The sequence below is a fragment of the Chrysemys picta genome, chromosome 1, assembly GCF_011386835.1.
Source record: "Chrysemys picta bellii isolate R12L10 chromosome 1, ASM1138683v2, whole genome shotgun sequence".
NCBI classification, from domain to species: domain Eukaryota; kingdom Metazoa; phylum Chordata; order Testudines; family Emydidae; genus Chrysemys; species Chrysemys picta.
Genome location: NC_088791.1, coordinates 348,711,887 through 348,738,110, shown reverse-complemented (window position 1 = coordinate 348,738,110; position 26,224 = coordinate 348,711,887). Strand labels below are relative to the sequence as shown.

The window sequence follows — 26,224 nt, the reverse complement described above, 5'->3', positions numbered from 1 at the left end:
CCAATCAGTGGCAGAGCTGGGATTAGAACTCATGAGTTCCTGGCCCTGTGGCCGGTGCTCCAAACCATGCTGCCTGTGTGTGTTTCAACCTGACAGTCTTCAATGCCAGAGCATGGTGCTTTGATTACACTCAGTCCAGAGGAGTTTATAACTTAAGGATCTGACCCGGTTGGGTGCTGAACCCCTTTGGGCCCCACTGGCTTCTCTAGGGCACTGAGCGTCCCCAGCACTCACTGGACTGGTCCCTACGTTCTCGGTTCTGCCTGCTGGCTCTGACCTGGTTTTTCCAGCTCCGTCTCTGCTGGCGACTGGCTCTTCTCAGTGTAGCGCTGTATAAAATACAGTGTCCTGCCTCCTGAGACCCCACCCCAGGAACTTCTAAGGGAGAAAAGGGAGAAGCTGCTGCCGGCTCCCAAGGTCTCCGGCTTCCACCAGAGCATCCCGGCTGCTGTTAGGGTTCAAGGAGCAGAGCTGACCTCAGTCGGGGGAGTGTCGAGGGCTCACTCAGCTCCCACCGTGCAGTCTGATTTGGGTGAAATCTTCCCCCCACTCAATCACTGCTGCTAACTGTCCCTGCAGATTGGCAGACCGTGAAGTCCACTGCTCCACTCATATCAACGCTGCCGGCAGCCGCTGCCGAGAGTCCTGGGAGTCATGCATCTGCCACGTTCCCTGCAGCCCTTTCTCTCTGCTCCTTCCTTCCTCTGGTGTCCTAGGCACTAATCAAGCCCTGTCCTGCCATTTGCTTCAGCCTGCCTCTCTCTCAGGGTGCCCGCTGGCTCTGCTGCCTCCAGCGCCCTTCCCCCTCGGTGCCAGAGGCAGTGAGAGGTGAGATAGGTGGAGTGTGAGCTGGCTGGAGTCCCATAGGCCTGGGGCTGGCCCTGCTGATGCTAGAGACTGTAGATCAATCTCTGATAATTTTCATATGACTTTACATTGTGCCTCTTCATATAACCTTGTGGTGGGTCTACCCACGTGTGACCTCTGTTTTCATGGAACTTTGTATCAAAGCCTCATTTAGAAACTTTGCATTGCCCTTGGTATAATATTATAGCCCCTAAGGATAGAATAAGATAGAAAAAAAAATTCTTTTTGCTAGCAGTAGAACAAGAGCTCTCCCCCCCCCCCCCCCCACTCTTAATCAATTGCCCTGTTGAATGAATGAGGTGTGAATGAGGAAGGCATGGAAGGCAGCACCTCCAGACAGCCTCAACTGTTGGAGAGGGGCTGGGAGCCAGACCCTAGGACAATAAAACGTGTCAAGTGGGCTCATTAAAGACAAGCAGACATACTGACGGCCTCGGGGGTTAGAAGCGAGCACCTTCTTTTGGAAACACCCTCTTTGCAGCATTGGGACAACACTCAAAAGAAAGCAGCACAAAAGACCAATGGACACAGACACAGAGTTTGAATCTGGTATAGATTTGCATAAGAGGAAAGCTGCTATAAAAGTGAGGTGTCTTGCAGAGGACCCCGGGTCTCGTCTTGTCAAAATGGGAGCATCGATCCGGATCGGCAGAAGCCCGGCTCCACCCCCTCCCCCATCTAACTCACCTGGCCAGTGAAGGTAAGGGGAGCAACTAATTGGTAACAACAAGACGGAGTGTGTTTGTGTGTGTGTGTGTGTGAGTGTAAGTGTAATATATTATATGCATATAATACAGTGTTAAGGAATACATGTATCACTAATAAATGTGGCGTTTTGTCTTATTCCCCCTGAAAAGATCCTGTGCAGTACTTTAAGTACAACAAGACGGCCAGATGCAGATTTTGGGGTGGATCCAAATGTTGCAGCTCTGGGTCCCTTGTGCCCAGCCTCCAGGCTTCCTTCCCATCCCGTGTGATAGCTCTGCTCTGGGAGCAGGCAGACTGGTGGTGCCGTGCCCCTTACAAGGGGGGGCCGGGGAGAGGTGATGGGGAGCCCTCTGGTACCGCAGCGCAGGTGTGAGATTGGGACCTGAGCCCGCTCTGCAGGGAGCCAGAGTTCAATGCTGAGATAACTGGTGCCAAGTCGCTGGCTTCCCCACCCCTCCCGCGTGTGGATCTGGATTCTCTAGGGCCTACTGGGGCTGGCCTACCCGTACGCACCTGCCATGTTACACGCAGGGACAGGAGGGGAGCTGCTGCCCCTGACACAAACCCGTTCAAATTCCCTCTCTCTCAGCAGGCCTCGTGCACGAGTTTAGCGCTCACACCAGCGAGGGACTGGCAGTGCTGGCCGGAGATGGACAGCACTTCCCTGCAGCATGCACACGCTGCTCCCCTGTGCAGCCAGATACCTCTGCCGGTGCAGCGTGCTCCTTGCTTTCAGCCTCCCGTCCTACCCCGACGACATCACTGCCAGTGCACCTCCGTCCTGGCTGCATCCCCCTCTGCTGGTCCAGCCCTGAGCCCAGCTAAGGAGCAGGTGCTGATCTGTGCCGGGGTTCTGTACTGTGCGCAAACGAGAAACCTTTCCCCGGATCCCACTCCTCGCCGACCAGGGAACTTGTGAGTTGGGGGAGCTGTACGCGCTACGTCCCAGCCCGGCGCATCAGTGGCTCTCGGCCTTCCCAGACTACCGTGCCTCTTACAGGAGCCTGATTTGTCTTGTGTACCCCAAGCTTCACCTCACTTACAAACGACTTGTTTACGAAATCAGACCTAAGAATACAAAAATGTCCCTGCGCACGAGTACTGAAATCTTGCTGACTTTCTCATTTTGTCTGTATGACGTTGTAGTTTGTGCTGATTTTGCTAGTGCTTTTTATGCAGCCTGTTGTAACACTAGGTAAATATCTAGATGAGTTGATGTACCCCCTGGAAGACCCCTGTGTACCCCCCAGGGGTACGCGTACCCCTGGTTGAGAACCACTGCTCTACGTGGAATCCCAAGCCACCCCTTCCCGGCTTGCTGGGTGTGTTTTCTGATGGCCCTGCGGCTTGCAGTTGAGTTTCCCTGTTGAATTGTTGTCTGTGTTTTCCCTGGTGAGTGCTGCTAAGAGACCAAGCCTTGTCCAGCCCAGCTGGCAGTTCCAGGCATTGCTCTGACAGGTGATGTGTGAAGAGAGGCGCTGATGAAGCGGGGAGGCAGCTGCCAGTGATGAGAGCTGCTGATCTGTCTGTCCAGGGCAGATGGTGTCCAGGCAGTGCTGCTCTGCCAGGGTGCTAGTCCTGGCAGCCTCTGTGCAGGGGGATGGCAAGTGCTGATGATCAGACAGTCCCTGGGTGAAAGGGAAAGTGATCCCCCCCACCCCGACCTCCCCACCCCCACACGCTTGTTTCCTCGTACCTAGACGAAGCAGGCTTGGAGCTGCACTGGAGTTATGCCAGCTGGAGAAGAGGGGGATTTATAAGAGGCCTTGATCAGGATCTGGGCCTTGTGCCGGGTGCTGCGCAAACAGGTGGATACAGTTCCTGCCCTAGACAGGAGACACCTGGCTGATGAAATGGGGCGAGAGGGCAGCGCTCAGATACCTTGCTGCATAGGTATTAACCACAGTCCAGCCATCAAACAGGGGCCGATCGCTTGCATGCGTCCTGGCAGCGGCCTATCTGGCTCGGGGATGGGAAGCAGAGAGGAGAGGCTGGTGGGCTGATGGAGCAGTTCAGGGAGGCTGCGCTGTGGGCGGGGGTGTGGTAGAGAATTTGTGAGGAGCAGACACGCGGATGGTCCCACCAGCTGGGTGGAGGAGGTGATGGGGAGCGAGTGGCTGAGCTGTGAAGGGCCAAGGCTGAGACGCTTGGACTCGATGGCCAAGAAGAAGGGGAGTGAGGAGACATGGTGCCAGTGTGACTGGCAGGGAAGATGGCCCTCGCCGTGTTAGGGATGGTGGGGAAGGCACGATGTGAGGCCTGGGCAAGAGACAGAAGGAAAAGGACGGAGCTGAGAAATGCTGGGGGGGAGGCGGCAGTGAGATGTGGACAGCCTGAGTGTGTGGGGGCGGAGCGAGGAGTCTCTGCTGACTGGGGGCGGGCCTGGTTGCTGGAGAGGATGGTGGTTCACTCAGCATGCGGTGACGGAGAACAGGGGCTGTGGAGAGGCCTTGGGAGGAAAGGTTGAGGGCTGAGTTGTGGCCACATTGACCAAGCTGATGGTGACACAGGCCGAGATGCAGGGTTGGGCTGAGGGAAATGGGTGGATCAGAGCCATTAGAAATAGGAGAGCCCTCCGTCATCCCATGTGGCCCATCTCCCCAAGGGCCAGCGCAGGGGCTTATTCCCTCCAGATCCCTCCACAGGGCTCTGTCCCAAGCCATGGGGGCTGGCTGAGTGGCCTAGATCTATGGGACAGCCTCCTCCATTCCTCTGTGAGTTGGGCTGCTGGCATGGGTCTTCCAGGAGAGGTGCCTGGGAAAAGGTTGCTCAGAACTTGCTTGTGGGCTGACAGACTCACCCTCCCTCCCGGGGGCATGGGAGCATGCTGGCACTGCGGCTGAACGGGATTTGTCTGATCTCTGACTCTTCCCCCTTCTCCTCCCACTGCAGGGGAGTCCGGTCCAGCTGAACGGTGTAACCCTGGAGTCTGAACACCCGCAGTCCGTGAGCCAGCCCCAACCTGCCTTCCAGATCCAGCCCGTGACCCCAGATGCTGCCCCCTGCCAGCCCAGGGAGACGTGGGGTGGGAAGTACGAGTTCCTGCTCTCCTGCATCGGGTATTGCGTGGGGCTGGGCAACGTCTGGCGCTTCCCCTATCTCTGCTACCGCAATGGAGGAGGTGAGTCCCTGCAGGCCTCTTTGCTGCTGTCTGTCTGATAATGCTGGACTGAAGCAGATGAGAATAGGTAACTGATCCCTTCAGTGGGAGGCATCTGCCTTCGGGTCACGTGATCACACTCCTCTTGCCTGGATCCATCAGGTGGTGGGAAGCTGGTGATGAGCAGAGACAGAATATCTGCCGAGTCCCAGACGAAATCCGAACAGATGGTGCTGTTTGCATGGAGCCATGTTTGTCTAATAGCAGGGCCACTTGTGGGTGGTGGCATGGCCTAGCGGGTAGGGATCTGACTGAGTCAGGACACCTGGGTTCTGTTCCCACCGCTGCTCCTCAGAGGTGCTGAGCGGTTATCGTGTCTCCCCTCTGTCTTCTCTTCTCCAGACTAAACAAACTGATTTTTTTCAATCTTCCCCCATAGGTCATGTTTTCTAGACCTTTAATCATTTTTGTTGCTCTTCTCTGGCCTTCCTCCATTTTGTCCACATCTTTCCTGAAATGTGGCGCCTAGAACTGGACACAATACTGTAGCTGTGGCCTAATCAGCGTGGAGTAGAGCGGAAGAATTACTTCTCGTGTCTTGCTTACCACGCTCCTGCTAATACATCCCAGAATGAGGTTTGCTTTTTTTGCAACGGCGTTACACTGTTGACTCGTATTTAGTTTGTGATTCACTGTGACCCTCAGATCCCCTTCCACAGTACTCCTTCCTATGCAGTCATTTCCCGTTTTGTATGTGTGCAACTGATGGGTTCTTCCTAAGTGGAGTTCTTTGCATTCGTCCTTATTGAACTTTATCCTGTTTACGTCAGACCATTTCTCCAGTTTGTCCAGATCATTTTGAATTTTAATCCTATCCACCAAAGCACTTGCAACACCTCCCTGCTTGGTATTGTCCACAAACTGTAAGTGTCCCCTCTATGCCATTATCTAAATCATTGATGAAATATTGACCAGAACCAGACCCAGAACTGATCCCTGTGGGACCCCACTCGATATGCTCTTCCAGCTTGACTGTGAACCACTGATAACTACTCTCTGGGAATGGTTTTCCAACCAGTTATGCACCCACCTTGTAGTAGCTCCATCTAGGTTGTATTTCTCTAGTTTACTTGTGGCACCTTAGAGACTAACAAATTTATTAGAGCATAAGCTTTCGTGGACTACAGCCCACTTCTTCGGATGCATCCGAAGAAGTGGGCTGTAGTCCACGAAAGCTTATGCTCTAATAAATTTGTTAGTCTCTAAGGTGCCACAAGTACTCCTGTTCTTCTTTTTGCGGATACAGACTAACACGGCTGTTACTCTGAAACCTTTCTCTAGTTTGTTTATGAAGAGGTCAGTATCAAAAGCCCTTATTATATTTTATTGGTCCTGGGCAGGCTGTAAAGGAAGGGGTCTGGCTTATCTGCTGGCAGATGATCCATACATTTTCAGAAAGCGACGTTTTGGGGACTTGGTAACTCACTTTATGAACTGGGGCAATCTGTTCTCAGCCCTAAATAGAACCCCAAATCTGGAGAGTCTTGCCTGGCGGCTTTGGAACGAAAGGTTAGCACACGCTAGTCAAGGCTGCTGGGCCTCTGAGCTCAACTTTGGCTCTTGAATGAGCAGATCAGTGCAAGAGCAACACGTCTGAGGTCCTGCGAGACACGTGCCCCAGAGATGTTACCCCAGGGCAGCCCAGTGGAGCTGGAATCGTTCAGCTATTTCCAAGCAGTGGGGTTTTTGCTTTGGGGGGAGGGGGGGACGCAGTTAATTTGTTCTTGCTGCTGCTGTGGCATGGACTGACCAAGCTGGGTTTTCCAGCGCATATTTGCTCTTGGAGGCAGCCTTCATGGCCTGACACAAGTTCAAAGTGTGTTAAGGCCCCTTTGTTGGGGTTCTTGCCTGACCTCTTCTCCAGCTTTAAAGGAGCAGTCCAGCCTGCCTGAGTAATTAGCCATGCCCTCAGGGAGCCCCTAGTGACTGCTAATGAAGGGAGGTTCTGGGGATTACCTCATGGTGCAAGATTCCCTGCCGAGCACAGCTAATCCCCTCTGCAATGCACACAGTAGAGAGGGGAAACTAGTGCTGGCTGGTTGGTATGGGAGGAGCTTGGAATCGGGTCTCCTAACTGGATCAGGTCTGATCTAGCTTTCCTTGTGCACCGGAGAGCTGCAGGTTTCGGCTAGCCAAGCAGCTCCCGATTGAGCGCTTGCCTACTGAAATGATCTAGGGAGTATGTCGTTCGGAATGGACAGACCCACTGCAAAGAGAGAGACCAAAGTGGGTGAGGGAATCTCTCTGATTGGACCAACTTCGGTTGGTGAGAGAGACCAGCTTCTGAGCTTACACAAAGCTCTTCTCTGTGGCTCTTGCAAGCTGGTCTCTCTCACCAACCGAAGTTGGTCCAATCAGAGAGATTCCCTCCCCCACCTTGTCTCTAACCTGGGACCAGGACGGTTACAGCAACAGGGCATCCAGGCCTTCTGTTCAGATTCTCTGCATGCAACTGTGGACTGTGATCTCCTGCAGCCTTCAAAGCTAGGCAGGGTCAGTCCTGGGCACTGCTTGGCTGGGGAGATCTCCAAAGGAGCCTCAGGGTACTTCTGGGAGAGCAGTGTTGCAGATTGAGCAGGTGGTGTTCTTTCTAAACGAAGCATGGTGTCTGGCGGAGGAGAGGGGTGCTTGGATGCTGGAGGTGCCTGCTCCCTGTCCCTCCCTGCAGGAGCAGGGCGTTAACCCTCATGTGCCTTAGCCAGTTCCAGTGGCCCCATTCCCCTGCCATGGAGGTGTAAGTGGGGGAATGGTCCTGCTATTGTGGGGAACTTTCCTGGCTTCTGCACTACCCCGGTGAAGTGGGCTAGCGAAAGGATCTGAGTCCTCGCTCCCACTTCCTTTACCCAGAGGCCTCCCTGCCCTCGAGGACTCCCCTTCCACTCTCCTGTCTGGCAGTGTCCTCGTAAACCTCGACAAGGCTGGGCCCAGGATTCCTGGGGGGGCTCAACCCCCAACCCTGCTGTGGTCACCCAGGACAGGGGCTAGGGTGTCCCCACTCTGGGGTGCTCTCTCTACACTGGGCACCTCCCTGACCCACTGATCATTTCATACAATTTAAAGCAAATTCAAGTTGTTTAATTAAAAATTAATTTTAAAAAAGAATAAAGGAAAACGGGAAAGATTGAAGGAAAACACATCAGCCCGCTCTGTGGCTGGGAACATCACAACCAGTGTCTCTGGAACGTCAGGGCAGGTCACAGTCTGTTCCTTGTAGGTCCCAGGCTCCGTCTCAGGCCCTGGCTGTGCTGCAGAGACGCTGCGGGTTGGACACTTGCTCTGGCGGTGACCACACGCTCTCAGGCTCTAGGTGGCAGGACCCTTCTTCCCAACGTCGCCCCCGCCCGGTCGGGGTTATGATCCCCCTCCCAGTCTGGCCTGCAAGGCCTCTGGGCTGAGGTGTCTCCCTGCGCTAGGCCCACTGCCCAGGGTCCCCCTCCACTCCCAAGCTGCTCCCCACACCCGGCTCCGGACGGCTCCAGCCCCAGCTCCGGCTCCACTCAACCTCAGCACGGCTGCTGCTGCTGCTCTGCCTCCAGCCCCCTGGGCTGTTCTCTGGCCCCTCTGGCTCTGGTGGCTGCAGCTCTGCTCCCAGGGCAGCTCTGCTCTCTCTGGGCTGTGCTCTGGCTCTGGGGCTGCAGCTCTGCTCCCAGCAACTTAGCTCGGCCCCTCTCTGTCTGACCCAGGCAATTCCAGTTCACACACCCCTGGCCTCCTGACTCCCTGATTAGCCTGCTTGCCCTGTCAATCAAGCTGACCTGGAGCATTGGCTTCTCCCCATTGTTCCTGGGCACTGTCAGTCTCACGCTCCTGATTTCCCATCGACCCTTCCCCTTTTAGTGTTGGGAGCTAGCAACCAACCCCCCCCCACTGAATGTTAGTACGGGGGCAACAGTCCCTTACAGGGGCATGGTGGGCCCTGAGGGCAGGCACAGAGTCCCAATGGGGTGACAGGGAGGAAGCTGAAGGTGGGGGAGGAGGGGCGAGGAAGGAGATTTCCAGAGGAGGCCCAGAGAGAGTCGCAGAGCCGGAGAGAGGAGCGCAAGAGAGCTCAGAAAGGGAGTTAGCAATGAGAATGGAGAGGCGCACAGCTCTGAGCCCGCCCATGGCGCTCTCTTGCAGGGCAAGATGAAGACACTGTGGCTTTATCCACCGCTGTGCAGATCGGAAGCACGTGAGCATCCGTGCTGCTGATGCTGTCCCGGGAGAGGTGTTCTGGGTAGACTTTTAACCACACCTCTGGTGGCAGCGTGACTGCCCTGGTCCTAGACCGAAGGGACCATTGGGGCCATGTAGCCTGGCCTCCTGCGGCAAGTCTGGGTATGCTTGGCCCTGCTTCAGCGCAGGGGCTGCACTAGGCCAGCGGGTCTCGAACGTCATTACCCAGGACCCCCTTCTGACAACAAAATTACTGCATGGCCCTGGGTGCGGGGGAGAGGGGGCCGGAGCCCGAACCCTGCAGCCCCGGGAGGGGGATGAAGCTTGGGCTTCAGCTCCAGGTCCCAGCAAGTCTAATGCTGGCCCTGGAAACCCCATTAAGACGGGGCCCCGACCCATAGTTTGCGAACTGCTGCACTAGGCGACCTCTCACGGTCCGTCTCTATGGTTCTGTGACAGGCGGTAGCACAAAGCACCTGTGTCAAGCAGGGCCACTCCAATCCGACCAGTGTCTAACGTCTTGCAAAGTCATGGTGGGGGGGCTCTATCGGGAGGAGATCAAAACTGCTCCTGGGGGATTCTGCATCACCGCATGCCCACAGAAAAGGCCCCTCCCACCCCACCCACACAGATTTCCTGTGTTTCCCTGCAGAAAATGGCAGGGAAGCCATGTGGGTGGGGGGAAAAGGGGCGAGCATGGGTGCAGTTTGGGGGAGGGGATTGCCCCCCCTCCAAACAGAGGCGAGGCCTGGGGGCGCACACAGGGTTACATGCCATTGCCCCCCCCCCCCCCCTTCTGCCCAGATGAAGGAGGCTGTGTCTGGGCTCCGCTGACTAATCTGCAGCTGAATGCCGCCTCCTGGGTCCTAGTGCCAGTCCTCTCCCCTTCTGTGTGCTGGGAGCCTTCCTGTTTTCTGGGCAGCAACTGCCAGCGGTGGGGCAGGGGAAATGTGGGAAGGGGGTGGAATAGGGCATGGGGGGGGGATGGAGAAGAAAAGGGGATAGGGGAATTGGGAGCTCGGCATGCGTTGTTCCCTCAGCAGCAGCTGGGGCTCCTCTACTAAGCAGGCCCATCGAACCCTCACCCTGACAGGCTCTACCCCCCTACACCTGGTCCCCTCTGATGAGCCCCCCACCCCCGGATCCCCACCCCACTGAGCCCCAACCAGCTGCACCTGGACCCCCACCCCATCAAGTCCCACTCCCTCAGCACCCGAACCACACCCAGACCCCCCCCCCAATCCCCAACCACCTTCACTGGGATCTCCTGCAGTGTCCCATTGACCCCACACCCGGAACCCCTCAATGAGCCCCTGTGCATTCAGATTTCCCACTGAGCTGCCCGCACCCAGATTGCTCCACACAGAAATCTCTCACCTCACACCTGGATCCCCCCACACTGAGCCCCTCCATACTGGGATCCTGCTGGGCTGAACCTGCCCACCCACACCTGGTGCACCTGGCGCAGAGGAGCAGGGCCCTGGGGAGTTTCTGGGGCAGGCCCAGCCCTTGTGCTGTGTCAGGGTCAGGTGCAGCCTCATGACCGAGTCCCTGTACCGGGGAAGGTGGGGGCTTCAGGATGATCTCCCACCTCAGTGCAGCCAGTGGCTGGTGCTCCCCCTGCCATGCTGGAGCCTCCACATTTATTTACTGACAGACAAAATTTGCAGAATTTTAAAATATTGTGCGCAGAATTTTAATTTTTTTGGCGCAGAATCCCCTCAGGAGTAAAAAACAGACTTTTCACTGCCAGCTCCCTGGCGTTTATACACAACCCTAACCAGCCAGTTTGTGCATGCAACACAAGGGGAAATACCTTGACTGCATCTGTATTTTAGCCTCTATGCTGACAAGTCTGTGTTCACCACAAGATGTCTCTCCAGGCTCTCTGAAGGCACCGTGCTGTAGCCCCTTCCAGAAGATGACTGGCTTGGAGCATTAGTACTGGCGCTGGTTTGGTAAAGGAGCTCTCTGCATTCGAGCTCTGGAGGACTGTATTGAACTGGGGAGCTTGTGCTGGTGACGGGCTTGTGTTAGGAAATCATAAAAGTGACTGGACCCTTTTCCTACATGGGTCTCCTAGGGTGACCAGACAGCAAGTGTGAAAAATTGGGATGGGGTTGGGGGGGTAATAGGCGTCTATAGAAATAAAATGCCCCAAATATCGGGACTGTCCCTATAAAATAGGGACATCTGGTCACCCTAGGGTCTCCAAAGTGTGTCAGGGCAATGAATGACAGCACACGTGATGGGATGGCATTGCCTTTTATGTGGCTGGCTGGAATGGACCATCATGGGTGGGAATTGAGTGGACAAGCACAGGAAAGCTGTGTGTGTTCATGGGAGCTGCTGCCTTCTCCAGGATGGAGTATGCCAGACCTGTGTGTACAGAGCCATACGTGTGTGTCCAACATCTGAATTAGTGGAACTACTGTTAGGGGCCTGGGTCTTTTGGGGGAGTCTAAGTTTGTGGTTTCTGTTCCTGGAGGGATTTAGCTGATGCCCGTCAGTGTCTGTGCGCTTGTCGCCCAAGGGCAGACTTTAACGATAACATCATAGGAGCTATAGTTGTGTCAACTCTTTGGATTCCAGATACAATTGATTTGACTTAACAAGTCACAAGAGTTTCTGGCTTCCAGGGCTGGGTTCTAAACACCCGCCGCGTGTTGTGTGTTTTGCTGCCCTCTTATGGGCGATAAAGGTTCTGTCGCTGAAACTGAGGTGAAGCTTCCACTCGCAATGAAGCAAGAGAGAGTCCTGCTTGCTCTCCTGTGTCTGAGAGGGTCTGGCTGCTGGGGCCTGGAGAGGTAGCTGTGTGGAGGAGGCCATATTTAGGGGGTTGCTATTCAGTCTGGAATCGCCCTGTAACACTGAGCTCTGCAGAGGTTTCGCGGTGACGCTGGAAAATGCTCAGTGTGAGTGTTTGACTGAAATGGAAAAAATATCTCCCTCCACCCCCTTCCCGTCAGACAGTTTCCTTCGTCAGTGGAAAACGCCCCATGTTCAGTGGAAGGATGGGCCCTGACAAAGGTGGATTTCCCTCCCCTGGGCGACGTGTTCAGTGCAAGCGACCCCCTTTGGGGACAAAGTAGCACCTGGCTCTGCTGTTCCGTGCAGAACGGCGTGGGGCTGCTTTCAGTTTCACTCTCTGCCCGTGTCCGTGTCCAAGACATGCCATTGACTGGCTGCAGCTCACCCCTGCGCAGTGGCTCTACACATGGCCCGTGCGACACTAGAATCCCACCCCCACCCCCAGAGTTTGGTTTATGGGGGCCGTTAGCAGCACCTGTGCCTTGTGGGGTGAATGTCCCCCAGCACTGGTCAATAGCTAGAGCAGCAGGGCTGGGAGTCGGGAACACGCCAGTCCTGTCCCCTCTCTGTGCCTCAGTTTACCCGTCAGTAAAATCCGCTCATGACCTGCCATGCAGGAACGGTGCCTGCGGCAGTTAGAATAGGCAAGGAGGTGCGATGGGTGGGAGCTGGGTAAGAAGCAGAGCCCCTGGTTGGGTGGGGTTACTGTGCTGCTCTGACAGGCTGTCATTCATCCCCTTACAGATCCTTTTCCAATGGCGGGGAAAGAGCTCCTGGCTGTCAGTGCCGGAAGGAGCAGGGCGAGGCTGGCGGGCTGGAGTTCAGTGGGATGGGAGCCCGTTCTGCCCCACGCCTCAGTGTCTCAACCCAGACACGTGATTTCCCTGCGTCAAATGTGCCTTCCGCATGGCGGGGTAAAGCAGGAACGCACCCTGTGCTGAGGTCACCAGCGGCTGGAGCTGAACGTGCTGCCTCTGCGCTAGGTTTCCCCAGCCACTACCTGGCTGTCAGGGTGTGGCAGTCAGGCCTGTTGTGCCCTGGCCGCTGGCTCTCCCACCAGCTGTGGGCTCCTGAGAGGCAGGGTCTCTGTTCTGCCCCTTCCCTGTGGCTGAGTATCTGAGTTCTTGCCTCCTTCCGTCCCAGTTCCTTGCTAACCGTGTCTGCTCCCTCTTCCGCAGGGGTCTTCCTGATCCCCTACTTCGTCATGCTGCTCTTCACCGGCCTGCCCCTGTTCCTGCTGGAGCTCAGCCTCGGCCAGTACGGCGCTGCAGGGCCCATCACCGTCTGGAAGTGCTGCCCCCTGCTGAAAGGTGAGTCCGTGCCTGGCGCAGCGTCCCACTCCCCTGAATGAACAGGGCGTGGGGAGAGCCAGCCCTGTACGTCTTCCCTCCCCAGCCACTTCTGGCCCCTGGACACAGTCTTCTTCTCCGTCACCCACAAACCACAGTGGACAAGGTCCTCTGCCTCTCGCTCTGACCACGTCACCTCCCGCTCTAGATCCCTCCTTCACCGAGTCCAGTTCAAACAGCCAGTCCGCCCCGTCCAGGCCTGGCAGAGCTCCACCCCCATCCCGTATCTGACCACATCCCTTAGCACAGCCCCCCCCAGCCTCCGGGCTAGGTCTATCCACTCCCCCAGCTGTCTCCGCACTGTCTCAAGCACCAGGAAATGCCTCCTTGAACTGCTTTTCAAGGTCGGCGCCCTCTCCTCACTGCAGCCCTCTCCGAGACCCCCAGCTCTGAGCAGCCCACCCCATAGGCTGTAACACAAAACCCAGCTTCTCCTCCCCTGTCCCTGGAGGATTTCAAAGCACTAAAGAATCTGCCCTCACGGCCCCCTGGGAGGAGCGTCTGTTGTCTCCATTGCCCAGAGAGGCCAATGGCCTGGCCTGACCTCCCAGATGTGCCCAGCATGGCAGCCCCCACGAAATCCACCAGGCTTTGGGCACCTGGGAACGTCAAGTCCCACAAATGACTGGCAAGGCTGGGCACAGAGCCCGGGCTCCTGACTTCCTGCCCTGTGCATTAGCCGCGAGAGCGTCCTTCTTGCTCTAATGGCTGTAAAGTGCTGGAGGTCTCCGGCGCCGTCAGCGTTCTCCGCAGCAGATGGTTCCCAAGCAGAGCTGTGGTGCTCAGCCAAGCTGTCGACTGTCTCCAGCTCTTCCCCCCGCCAGACCCGTGGGAGTGGGACTGGGTGGGGACTCTTCACATGAGGAGGCTCTAGGCTCGCAGAGCAAAACTCTCTCTCCATCGTCTCCTCAGTCGTCCACCTTAATACACCAGAGAAACCCACTGGGGCAGCAGGTTTCGGGCAGCAGGTCCTTTCTCCGGCCCCACGCCATTCAGTGCAAGCGTGTGAGGGAGAGACGCCCAGCACCACTCACACTCTTGGCTCGTGCACCCCCCGCCTGTCTCCATCCACTCCATCCATCCATGAGTGACGTGTGAGCGCTTCGGGGCAGCAGCTGTCTCTCTCCTGTGCCACACGGAGCGCTGGGGGCCCCGCTCAGCGATGGAGGCCCAGAGGCACCACTGCCGTACAGCAGACATGCCGGCTGTGAATGCCAAAGGGCCCAGCTTCGATCCCTATCGAGGCCCAGGGGGTGGGTGAGCAAGTAGGGCTGGCGTCAACTGCACCTTCCTCCCTTCCTTCCCTGCAGGGATCGGCGTGGGCATGCTGCTCGTCTCCTCGCTGGTGTCGCTCTATTATAACGTCATCATCGCCTGGACTTTCTACTACCTGGGCATGTCCTTCCAGAGTCCCCTGCCCTGGTCTTGCGACGCTCCACAGAACGCCCCCCTCTGCCAGGTCTGTCTCCTTCCTCCCGGACGGCCGCTCCACCGGGGCGGGCTGGGTTATTCCCCTCAACTAGGCGGCTTGGCCAGGCGCTGCTCCTCGTGCTGCTGTGGGTGGGCTAGGAGGGGGCATCTTTCCGGGCCAGCCAGGGCCTCTGGATGTGCGGCTGTTGGGCCCGGGGCACGGCTACTGTAGGAGATGGGGCCAGCCAGCCATAGTGCGAGGATGCTGCTGTTCCCTCTGGGGCCTCTTGCCGTTTGGGGAGGTGCAGGTGACCCCCCCCCCCCCCCAAGCAGCATCCTGCAGGGACCCCACCCCATGGTGCAGGCTGGTTCCCGGCTACAGAGGAGATGGAACCGCCTACAGGAGCTACCCAGCCCTGTTCCTCACCTGGCCAGAGGGGATCTCCAGCCCAGTGGGCCCCTCCCATGCCCAGTCCCCGGGGCGGGTGAGGGAAGAGGAGGAGCAGGCTGTGAGATGCAGGGCAGAGGCCAAACCAAGAGGCCACTGGCTGTGTCCTTTAGCAAATACTGGGCCTGATCCAGTGCCCATGGAGAGCCTCCAGCAGGTGTTGCCTTGGCCCCGTGGGGGCAGCAGTGAGCAGTCAGGCCAGGGCTGCTAGGAGCCGAGCTCTCTGGGGAGCCGGCCTCTCTGTGCTGTGGGACAAGGAACAGGGAGGAAGCGTCTGCCTGGGGGCGGCTGGTGTAGGGTGGTGGAGCCGGTGACCAGCCCGCTCTGTGTCTTGCAGAACGCATCAGGAAACTCCAGTCGGTTCAGCGCCAGCGAGGCCTTCTGGAAGTGAGTGGCTGCGTTACGGTGTTTGCGTTTGAGACTGATTCACCGCCCTTCCCTGCTCGCTGCAGGTCCCAACCTGCCTGGCGCTCTCCCTCTCACCCACGGAGCCCCTGTGCTCCCGTGGGAGCCTCACCCACCTCCGCTCGCTCGGGGACTGCCTCTACCAGCTCTGTTCTCGGCACTGGGGGCACTGCAGTCAGCGGGGTGCTGGGATAAGGGGCCAGGACTCCGTGGCGGGAAAAACAGTTGCATGAAGGGAATCCCCCTGCGTGGAGCTGTGGAACTCACTGTCACAGGGCGCACAATGCACGAGAGAATACCCCCTACCCTGGCACTGGGGCTGAAGCTGTAAGCTCCTCTCCAGGCTGGGTTTGGAGGAAGCATCGCCTGCAATACTGTCATGTCTCCGCATTGTCAGTGTCACTCTCGACAGCTCACACGGAGACCAGGTCCCTGCCCCAAGCCGCTAGAGACCCCAGTGCTGGCAAACTGGCTTTGGGGGTAGCGGGCCTAGCATGCCCGATGTAGGCCCGTGTCATGAGTAGGAGGGGGCTGGCTGGTGGGTGGGAAGCTGTTGCCAACGTAGGAGACAGGTATGAAGCCAGGAGGGGGCAAAGGGATCTGGTAGTGAGCACAGTGGCAGGATTTAACACCCATTCTGGTCCGCAGGGGGTGGGGGGCGACCCCCTGTGTTCAGTGCAGGCTGGCTCCGCGGGTCTCTAACCTGCGCTTGTGCCATGCAGCGAGCAGGTGCTGGGGGTGACGCACAGCTCTGGCCTCCACGACCCGGGCCCGGTGAGGTGGCCGCTCGCCATATGCTTGTTGGTCGCCTGGATCGTCATCTTCCTGTGCATGTTAAAGGGGATCCGCAGCTCGGGCAAGGTGAGCGGAGGGCAGGGCGTGGCCGGGGTTTGCTAGCGTGGGCCTGTTGGAGCGTGTTCCCGCGGCAGCCGAAAGAAGGGGGACCCCTAGCTGGGCTAGGCCCAGAGTTTTCTGTATGTGTGTCCTTTAAAGAGGTAAATGCCCCCAGATGCTTGGTCAATGGGCACGTTCTTACCAACGCTGATGCCTGAGTATCACAGTCCCCGGCCCCTGCTCCCTGAAGTAGGTGGGTCTGATCCCCACTTTACATGGGGAAACTGAGGCAGGGCGTGAGGTATTGGGGTCACTCGGCGCGGAGTCGCTGACCATTAGATAGCACTGCCTTCGCGTGGTCCAATCGGTGTTGAGCTGGGGCCATGTCTCATGAATTCTCATGGGGGGGTCTAAGCAGCCAGTGGTGCTGTCAGCACCGTGGGGGGCTGGTGGGTGCCGCGTGCCAGGGATGGAGGGGGTTGGTAGAGCTGGGGGTGTGGCCGTGCAGGGACGGAGGGGGTTGGTAGAGCTGGGGGTGTGGCCGTGCAGGGACGGAGGGGGTTGGTAGAGCTGGGGGTGTGGCCGTGCAGGGACGGAGGGGGTTGGTAGAGCTGGGGGTGTGGCCGTGCAGGGACGGAGGGGGTTGGTAGAGCTGGGGGTGTGGCCGTGCAGGGATGGAGGGGGTTGGTAGAGCTGGGGGTGTGGCCGTGCAGGGATGGAGGGGGTTGGTAGAGCTGGGGGTGTGGCCGTGCAGGGATGGAGGGGGTTGGTAGAGCTGGGGGTGTGGCCGTGCAGGGATGGAGGGGGTTGGTAGAGCTGGGGGTGTGGCTGTGCAGGGATGACTGCGGGGGTTACAGACGGGGGTGTGGCTGTGCAGGGATGGAGGGGGTTGGTAGAGCTAGGGGTGTGGCCGTGCAGGGATGGAGGGGGTTGGTAGAGCTGGGGGTGTGGCTGTGCAGGGATGATTGCGGGGGTTACAGATGGGGGTGTGGCTGTGCAGGGATGGAGGGGGTTGGTAGAGCTGGGGGTGTGGCCGTGCAGGGATGGAGGGGGTTGGTAGAGCTGGGGGTGTGGCCGTGCAGGGATGGAGGGGGTTGGTAGAGCTGGGGGTGTGGCCGTGCAGGGATGGAGGGGGTTGGTAGAGCTGGGGGTGTGGCCGTGCAGGGATGGAGGGGGTTGGTAGAGCTGGGGGTGTGGCTGTGCAGGGATGGAGGGGGTTGGTAGAGCTGGGGGTGTGGCCGTGCAGGGATGGAGGGGGTTGGTAGAGCTGGGGGTGTGGCTGTGCAGGGATGACTGCGGGGGTTACAGATGGGGGTGTGGCTGTGCAGGGATGGAGGGGGTTGGTAGAGCTGGGGGTGTGGCCGTGCAGGGATGACTGCGGGGGTTACAGAAAGGGGTGTGGCCGTGCAGGGATGGAGGGGGTTGGTAGAGCTGGGGGTGTGGCCGTGCAGGGATGGAGGGGGTTGTTAGAGCTGGGGGTGTGACCGTGCAGGGATGGAGGGGGTTGTTAGAGCTGGGGGTGTGACCGTGCAGGGATGGAGGGGGTTGTTAGAGCTGGGGGTGTGGCCGTGCAGGGATGGAGGGGGTTGTTAGAGCTGTGGTTGTGGCCGTGCAGGGATGACTGCAGGGGTTACAGACAGGGGTGTGGCTGTGCAGGGATGGAGGGAGTTGTTAGAGCTGTGGTTGTGGCCGTGCAGGGATGACTGCAGGGGTTACAGATGGGGGTGTGGCTGTGCAGGGATGGAGTGGGTTGTTAGAGCTGTGGTTGTGGCCGTGCAGGGATGACTGCAGGGGTTACAGACAGGGGTGTGGCTGTGCAGGGATGGAGGGGGTTGGTAGAGCTGGGGGTGTGGCCGTGCAGGGATGACTGCGGGGGTTACAGACGGGGGTGTGGCTGTGCAGGGATGGAGGGGGGGTTACAGCTGGTGGTGTGCCTGTGCAGGTGGTGTATTTCACAGCGACGTTCCCATACCTGGTCCTCATCGTGCTCATCATCCGAGGAGCCACGCTGGATGGATCCATCGAGGGCATCCGCTTCTACCTGTCCTCGGACTGGAGCAGGCTACAGAGTGCTCAGGTACCCCCCCCCCACCTTCCATGGGCACCTTAGACTCCCCCCGCTTGCCATAGAATCATAGAATATCAGGGTTGGAAGGGACCTCAGGAGGTCATCTAATCCAACCCCCCGCTCAAAGCAGGACCAATCCCAACTAAATTATCCCAGCCAGGGCTTTGTCAAGCCGGGCCTCAAGCGTCGGCGGGCGCGGTGGTGGCGGCGGCGGGATGCGGCAGCCTGGCTTTGCACTCGGCGGCGGCGGCAGGACGTGGCGGCCTGGCTTTGCGCTCGGCGGGCGCAGTGGTGGCGGCGGGATGCAATGGCCTGGCTTTGTGCTCGGCGGGTGCGGCGGCAGCGGGATGCAATGGCCCGGCTTTGCGCTTGGCGGGCGCGGCGGCAGCGGGATGCAATGGCCCGGCTTTGTGCTCGACGGGCGCGGCGGCAGCGGGATGCGGCGGCCTGGCTTTGCACTCGGCGGGTGCGGGTGCGGCGGCGGCGGGATGCAATGGCCCGGCTTTGCGCTCGGCGGGTGCAGTGGCGGCAGCGGGATGCAATGGCCCGGCTTTGCGCTCGGCGGGCGCGGCGGCCCGTAAGGAGCGTGTTCAGGGTGGAGAAAGAGCCGGCTCCCAACCAGCTTCTCTCCCCCTAGGTGTGGAACGACGCTGCCTCACAGATCTTCTACTCGCTGGGCATTGGCTTCGGGGGGCTGCTCTCCATGGCCTCCTATAACAAGTTTGACAACAACGTGATCAGGTGAATGGCGGGCCAGGGAGTGCTCTGGGCCAGGCCGGGTGGGGCCGAGGCAGCACGGTCCCGAGTGACCCCGCACACATGCTGCAGGGGAGGCTGCCCAGCTGCCAGGGGGAAGGGGGAAGGGGGCGGGTGTCTTTGCTGCCATGATGACTCCAGAGCCACCTGGGTCTCTACGCTTGTCCCGGAACTAGAACTTGTGACCTGCTCCTGAATGCCAGGTCCTGCCAGCTGAGCTACGGGGGAGCCTGGGAACTCCAGTTGGCTACCACCACTGGGGCGGGGAGCCGGGATCCCAGCTCCTTGGCAGCTCTGCCACCACCTCAGCTCCATGGGGAGCTGCTTGCTGGTGTGAACGTCTCATCCCAAAGGCTTGACGGTCTCTGTGACAGAGATCCTGGGCGGGGCGGGGCAGCCCAGGCTCCTACCAACTCCTCGTACAACCTACCCTCCTCCCCCGCCCCCACACCCGCTCTGCTGCCCACAGGGACACCCTGGTTATTGCCATCGGGAACTGCTGCACCAGCTTCTTCGCTGGATTTGCCATCTTCTCCATCCTGGGCCACATGGCGTGGAGGAAGAAAGTGCCGGTGGGGGAGGTGGCCGATTCAGGTACGGGCGGGGCTGGCTGTTTGTCCTGCCTGGGTGAAACCATCCTGCTCAGCCCCTGCCTCCCATCCTGCCCCGCCCCAGCCAAATTCCGTGCCTGCCCCAGTGATGTTGGGGGGCTGGGGGGGTTTTCTGGCAATTCCTCTCCAGATCAGGCCAGCTGGGCCTCCAGCAGGAGGTGCCCTCGCTCCGGACCCTTGAGGATCGGGCGGCTCCTTGCTGGGCGCCTTGCCCTGGATTTAGGAGTTTAGCTTTGGGCAGCTGGGTTTAAAACTTGGCCTTTAACGCTTGGGAGATGGGGTGGGGGGTGGCTCTGGGGACGATTCAGGTCTATCCCTGCGAGGGGTGCAGCCCACCCTCAGGGCATCCCGGCAGGGCACTGCTGGAGTGTCTAATGCGCCCCCCTGACCCCAACCCTTTTCGAATGTGTCCTGGCACAGGGCATCCCTTCAGGGACCACCGCTGGCACTGTCCTGCCCATCTGGCTGGCGCCGCCCTTGATCTGGTGTGACCTGCACCCATTGGGGCACCCCACCTTTTCCCAGTCCGTTGGGCTTCAGGCGAAAAGCACCTACCCGTACCCAATCCGTAGGGCTCCGGGTGTAACTAACCCGGTCAATGTAAGTACCCGCCCCCTTTCCCAATCCGTAGGGCTCCGGGTGTAACTACCCCGGTCAATGTAAGTACCCGCCCCCTTCCCCAATCCGTAGGGCTCTGGGCGTAACTACCCCGGTCAATGTAAGTACCCGCCCCCTTCCCCAATCCGTAGGGCTCTGGGCGTAACTACCCCGGTCAATGTAAGTACCCGCCCCCTTCCCCAATCCGTAGGGCTCCGGGTGTAACTAACCCGGTCAATGTAAGTACCCGCCCCCTTCCCCAATCCGTAGGGCTCCGGGTGTAACTACCCCGGTCAATGTAAGTACCCGCCCCCTTCCCCAATCCGTAGGGCTCCGGGTGTAACTACCCCGGTCGATGTAAGTACCCGCCCCCTTCCCCAATCCGTAGGGCTCCGGGTGTAACTACCCCGGTCGATGTAAGTACCCGCCCCCTTCCCCAATCCGTAGGGCTCCGGGTGTAACTAACCCGGTCGATGTAAGTACCCGCCCCCTTCCCCAATCCGTAGGGCTCCGGGTGTAACTAACCCGGTCGATGTAAGTACCCGCCCCCTTCCCCAATCCGTAGGGCTCCGGGTGTAACTAACCCGGTCGATGTAAGTACCCGCCCCCTTCCCCAATCCGTAGGGCTCCGGGTGTAACTAACCCGGTCGATGTAAGTACCCGCCCCCTTTCCCAATCCGTAGGGCTCCGGGTGTAACTAACCCGGTCGATGTAAGTACCCGTCCCCTTCCCCAATCCGTAGGGCTCCGGGTGTAACTACCCCGGTCAATGTAAGTACCCGCCCCCTTCCCCAATCCGTAGGGCTCTGGGCGTAACTACCCCGGTCAATGTAAGTACCCGCCCCCTTCCCCAATCCGTAGGGCTCTGGGCGTAACTACCCCGGTCAATGTAAGTACCCGCCCCCTTCCCCAATCCGTAGGGCTCCGGGTGTAACTAACCCGGTCAATGTAAGTACCCGCCCCCTTCCCCAATCCGTAGGGCTCCGGGTGTAACTACCCCGGTCGATGTAAGTACCCGCCCCCTTCCCCAATCCGTAGGGCTCCGGGTGTAACTACCCCGGTCGATGTAAGTACCCGCCCCCTTCCCCAATCCGTAGGGCTCCGGGTGTAACTAACCCGGTCGATGTAAGTACCCGCCCCCTTCCCCAATCCGTAGGGCTCCGGGTGTAACTAACCCGGTCGATGTAAGTACCCGCCCCCTTCCCCAATCCGTAGGGCTCCGGGTGTAACTAACCCGGTCGATGTAAGTACCCGCCCCCTTCCCCAATCCGTAGGGCTCCGGGTGTAACTAACCCGGTCGATGTAAGTACCCGCCCCCTTTCCCAATCCGTAGGGCTCCGGGTGTAACTAACCCGGTCGATGTAAGTACCCGTCCCCTTCCCCAATCCGTAGGGCTCCGGGTGTAACTAACCCGGTCGATGTAAGTACCGCCCCCTTCCCCAATCCGTAGGGCTCCGGGTGTAACTAACCCGGTCGATGTAAGTACCGCCCCCTTTCCCAATCCGTAGGGCTCCGGGTGTAACTAACCCGGTCGATGTAAGTACCGCCCCCTTTCCCAATCCGTAGGGCTCCGGGTGTAACTAACCCGGTCGATGTAAGTACCGCCCCCTTTCCCAATCCGTAGGGCTCCGGGTGTAACTACCCCGGTCAATGTAAGTACCCGCCCCCTTTCCCAATCCGTAGGGCTCCGGGTGTAACTACCCCGGTCAATGTAAGTACCCGCCCCCTTTCCCAATCCGTAGGGCTCCGGGTGTAACTAACCCGGTCAATGTAAGTACCCGCCCCCTTTCCCAATCCGTAGGGCTCCGGGTGTAACTAACCCGGTCGATGTAAGTACCCGCCCCCTTTCCCAATCCGTAGGGCTCCGGGTGTATACTACTTCTGCAGGTGTGCAGGACCTTTTCCCAGTGAAAGAGCCTCACACAGTAATACGCTACATAACCTCTATCTATTACCAGTCACCAAAACCGGACTTCACACGCTACCCACAGTGCCCACCACTCCCAATCAGACACGGAACTTTTCTTGATGACCATCTCGGGGACTCCAGTTTCTGCACTGTGAGGTCTGGCAGCTCCGATCTTTGGGGCTGTGCCCTGGAGTTGGTTCCCAAAGAACTTCCTTTTGGACCCCAGTTTATATAGTGAAACTTGAGTCCTTTTTAGCTGTACCTTAACCAATCATTGTAGTAAAATGTTACTGACCAATCCTAACATCGTGTAACAAAATTCTCTAACCAGTCCTACCTCACCCCCTTCATTAATTTTGCTAGGTGTAAATTAATTATGTAACAGACAAAACAATTAAAGAACCAGACAGACCATACAGATAAACTATGGGGAAGTGGGGACCGTAATGATAAAACAGAACAGAAACAGGGATTTCACAACCACAACTATTGATAAGTGATTTCTTGCCAGACAGATGCTGTCAAACTGAGTTTTCTTTAGCCGTCTTATGTTTCTTTATCTGGTGATAGAAGACGAAGGCCTTAGGCTTTTGGCCTTACGATGTGGCTGCAGACAAAGGCCTTATCCTTAGACCGGGGTAGAAACACCCTGGCCAGGAGTGAACGTTGCTGGGCTATGCTGCTGCGGGAGGCCGTGTTCTCCATTTCTCCTCCTCCTCCCCCGCAGGTCCTGGGCTTGCCTTCGTAGCCTACCCAGAAGCCCTTGCTCTGCTGCCTGGCTCTGCCTTCTGGTCGGTCCTGTTCTTCCTGATGATGTTCACGCTGGGAGTGGATACCCTGGTGGGTATAACCTGGCAGGTCATCGCTCGCACGCCCCTTCCCTTCACCGCTGGGGGCTGCTGGCCTCTCTGGCCCCCGCCTCCCTGCAGCGCAGAGGTGTCGCCCTCCTGGCCGTGGATCTGGGACGTGCTGGCCCCTAGCGATGGAGAGAAGCTTCTTCGCCCGCCCATCGGCTCCACCTGCCTCTTGGACACATGGTCCAGCAGCGTCCACCCCTCACCCCAGCGTCTGTAAATCCTGCTGGGCCAGGGGGTCCAGAGCTGGGTTCTGTGGCAGAGCTGGGTTCATGGGGGACGGTGTCAGCACCCTCCCCCAGGACACATGGTCATGCCCTTTATAGAGGGGGCAGGGGGTGCTCCTTGGAGGGGTGGGGCAGGAGCATGTGGTGGGACGGGCTGTGGGGTTCTCCTTGGAGGGGTGGGGCAGGAGCATGTGGTGGGACGGGCTGTGGGGTTCTCCTTGGAGGGGTGGGGCAGGAGCATGCGGTGGGATGGGGCAGGAGCATGTGGTGGGGCAGGGGTGGGGAGTTCTCCTTGGAGGGGTGGGGCAGGAGCATGCGGTGGGATGGGGTGTGGGGTTCTCCTTGGAGGGGTGGGGCAGGAGCATGCGGTGGGGCAGGGGTGGGGGGGTTCTCCTTGGAGGGGTGGGGCAGGAGCATGCGGTGGGACGGGGGGGGGGGTTCTCCTTGGAGGGGTGGGGCAGGAGCATGTGGTGGGATGGGGTGTGGGGTTCTCCTTGGAGGGGTGGGGCAGGAGAATGCGGTGGGGCAGGGGCGTGGGCTGGTCTTTGGAGAGGGTGGGGGGGATCCTTGCCACCCTGAGTAGGACAGGCAGTCAGGAGTGACCCTTGCCAGCTTCCTCTGGACTTAGCCCCACATGATGTGTGGGGTGCTCCCCTGCATCCTGGGGCCTGGAGACACTCCCTCCGCACCGGGGCCTGGGACACGCTCAGCAGGGTGCCGGGGCACTGAGCACACGTCCCGAGATCAGCAGAGCCCCATGGGCAGGTGCCTGGGATGCCCTGATGCCCCCGTCTCTCCCCCAGTTCGGGAACATGGAGGGCATCACCACGGCCGTGCTGGACGAGTTCCCGGCCCTGCGCGAGTGGAGATGGAAAACCCTCTTCCTGGGTGCGCTGTGCTTCACCTTCTACCTGCTCGGCCTACTGCTCATCACCGAGGTAGGGCAGAGCTCAGCCCCCGGCCCGTCGTGTGCAGCCCCACGGGGAGCCGGCTGTCGGGGCCGAATTGTCTCCAGCCCACAGATGCCATCGGCCTCGGGGCAGGAGCCCACGACTGCCTGCTTGGCACGGGGGGCGGGGCCTTCCCCTCTGGATGGGGGCACCGGGGGGTGCTCACCCTGCTGTGCCGCACTCGGGCTGGAGATGGGCGGCCGGGCCTGTGGCTCAGCTGGGCACATGCTGGGCAAGCAAAGCGCCCCACGGCGGGTCCATGGGGGCAGAGGCTGCCCCTCCGGCATGGCAGGCGCTGGGCGCGTTTCCCCACCTGTGCCCGGCCGGGTGTTCACGTGCCCGCTGCACTGTCGCTTGCAGGGCGGCATTTACTGGTTCACCCTCATCGACGCCTACAGCACCAGCTTCGGTCTCATCATCATCACCCTCTTCATGTGCATTGGCATTGCCTTCTTCTACGGTGAGTGTCCCCAGCCCGGGGCTCGGTGCATCCCAGAGCGTTGGACTAACCTCCCTCCTCACCCACCGCGGAAATGCAGCCGCCTCTGGGGCACGACGTGGTAACTGCTTCACAGCACATAGCAACACCACTCCACCTTGTTCAAGCATCAGCCGCGTGCTTGGTACAGGACGCAGAGGGAGCCCTGGCTGATCTCCACCCTGGAGAGCAGTACGTTTCCGGCCAAGGCTCAGGGCCCCAGTGCTTCCTCCAGAAACCAGCAGCACCCTCTGGAACCGCTGACCCGGAAAGAGCACTTCCTTCTGAGCTACCAAGCGCCCTCTCTGCAGCCCCCGGGGGTGCTGGGAGATCTGCCATCCAAGCCCTGCCCTGGTGTGCCCCTGGGGAGCTCGCCCAGTGCCGGGTCCGGCTGAGTGGCGGGGACGCCCCAGCACTGGTGCAGGGGGTGCCCATGGCCCCGGGGGTTCTCCTCTTTAAACCTCCATTTGTCCCCATCTCAGGAGTGAACCAGTTCTGCCGGGACATCGTTGACATGATCTGCCGGTGCCCGCCCTGGTGCAGCAAGCTGGTGCTGTACTTCAAGGCATGCTGGGTATTCATCACGCCGTGCCTGCTGCTGGTAGGTACCGGCCCTGCCCGCGGAGCTCCCACACCACACGCAAGGGGCAGCGGTGTGAGCAAAGGAGCCAAGCTGGCCTGTGTCGCCAGGCCCAGGACAACTTTAGTGCTGAAGAGCTGAGCTGCTCGGGGGCCTTCCTGACCCGGCAGCCAGATGGGGGCCGTGCAGGCCCCAGGTGTCCCGGCCTGTAACCCCCTCGGCATCCCCGGGGCAAGGCCAGACTCGACGGTGCTGCACCACTGCCCCCTAGTGGCTGCAGCCTGCACAGGTAGAATAGACCAAGTTCTGGCAGCCCTCGTGACCCCCATCCCCATGGTATCTGGGCACTTGTGGGGGTGGGGGCGGGCAGGCCCCTTGCTGCAAGAGGTGGGTCCGGATGGCGGGGGAAGGGCTGCGGGTGTCTGACCGTGCTGCTCGGATCTGCCCTTCCAGTTCATCCTCTTCTACATCTTCCTGGAGATGTACAACACGACCCTGCACTACGGCGCCTACGCCTACCCGCGCTGGGGCAAGGCCCTGGGCGTGTGCATGGGCACCGTGACCTGCATCCAGATCCCGCTCTGGGCGCTCGTGGCCATCTGCAGGGAGTCGGGGACGCTGACGGACGTGAGTGTGGAGCCGAGCTGCCCGCTCTGCCTCCTCCCCGGGACCCCGTGCAATCCGGCTCCCCCCAGGGGTGGGGAGGGCGTGGCTGGAAGGAGCTGGGAGCTCCCGGCTGGGGGGGGGTGCAGAGTGGGGCATGCGGGGATCTGGATACCTGCCATCTCTCACCACCTGGGCTGGAGCCCCTGCTGGGCCCTGGTTCGTCCTTTCTGGGCAGGGCTCAGGCTCCCAACCGCAGCCCCGGGGCCCAACCCTGCGGCCGTCGGGCAAATGCTGCAGCCGTGCTTCGGCAGTCATGTGCCTCAGCCCCCCGCCCCGCGAGTCCTGGGGCCTCGCTCCCCCGAGGGCAGGGCCTGGTGCCTGGCTCATCCCTCCCCTCCCCCCCGAGGGCAGGGCCTGGCGCCTGGCTCACCCCCCCTCACTC

General features: G+C 59.6%; 1 protein-coding gene across 9 annotated transcripts in view; it reads left to right on the top strand.

The window, feature by feature from the left end:
• The window catches only part of LOC101953418 (sodium-dependent proline transporter-like), a 45,652-nt gene that overhangs the window by 17,805 nt on the left and 1,623 nt on the right, over window positions 1-26,224 (top strand). For all 9 annotated transcript variants that reach the window (XM_065581891.1, XM_065581888.1, XM_065581889.1 and 6 more), the window contains 13 exons: window positions 4,468-4,696; window positions 12,880-13,011; window positions 14,361-14,509; window positions 15,246-15,295; window positions 16,036-16,174; window positions 18,090-18,224; window positions 18,853-18,956; window positions 19,441-19,565; window positions 22,815-22,927; window positions 23,972-24,106; window positions 24,479-24,578; window positions 25,079-25,197; window positions 25,630-25,803. In XM_065581891.1, coding sequence (XP_065437963.1) covers window positions 4,468-4,696; window positions 12,880-13,011; window positions 14,361-14,509; window positions 15,246-15,295; window positions 16,036-16,174; window positions 18,090-18,224; window positions 18,853-18,956; window positions 19,441-19,565; window positions 22,815-22,927; window positions 23,972-24,106; window positions 24,479-24,578; window positions 25,079-25,197; window positions 25,630-25,803 — 1,704 coding nt within the window. The remainder of the gene's footprint in view (window positions 1-4,467; window positions 4,697-12,879; window positions 13,012-14,360; window positions 14,510-15,245; window positions 15,296-16,035; window positions 16,175-18,089; window positions 18,225-18,852; window positions 18,957-19,440; window positions 19,566-22,814; window positions 22,928-23,971; window positions 24,107-24,478; window positions 24,579-25,078; window positions 25,198-25,629; window positions 25,804-26,224) is intronic.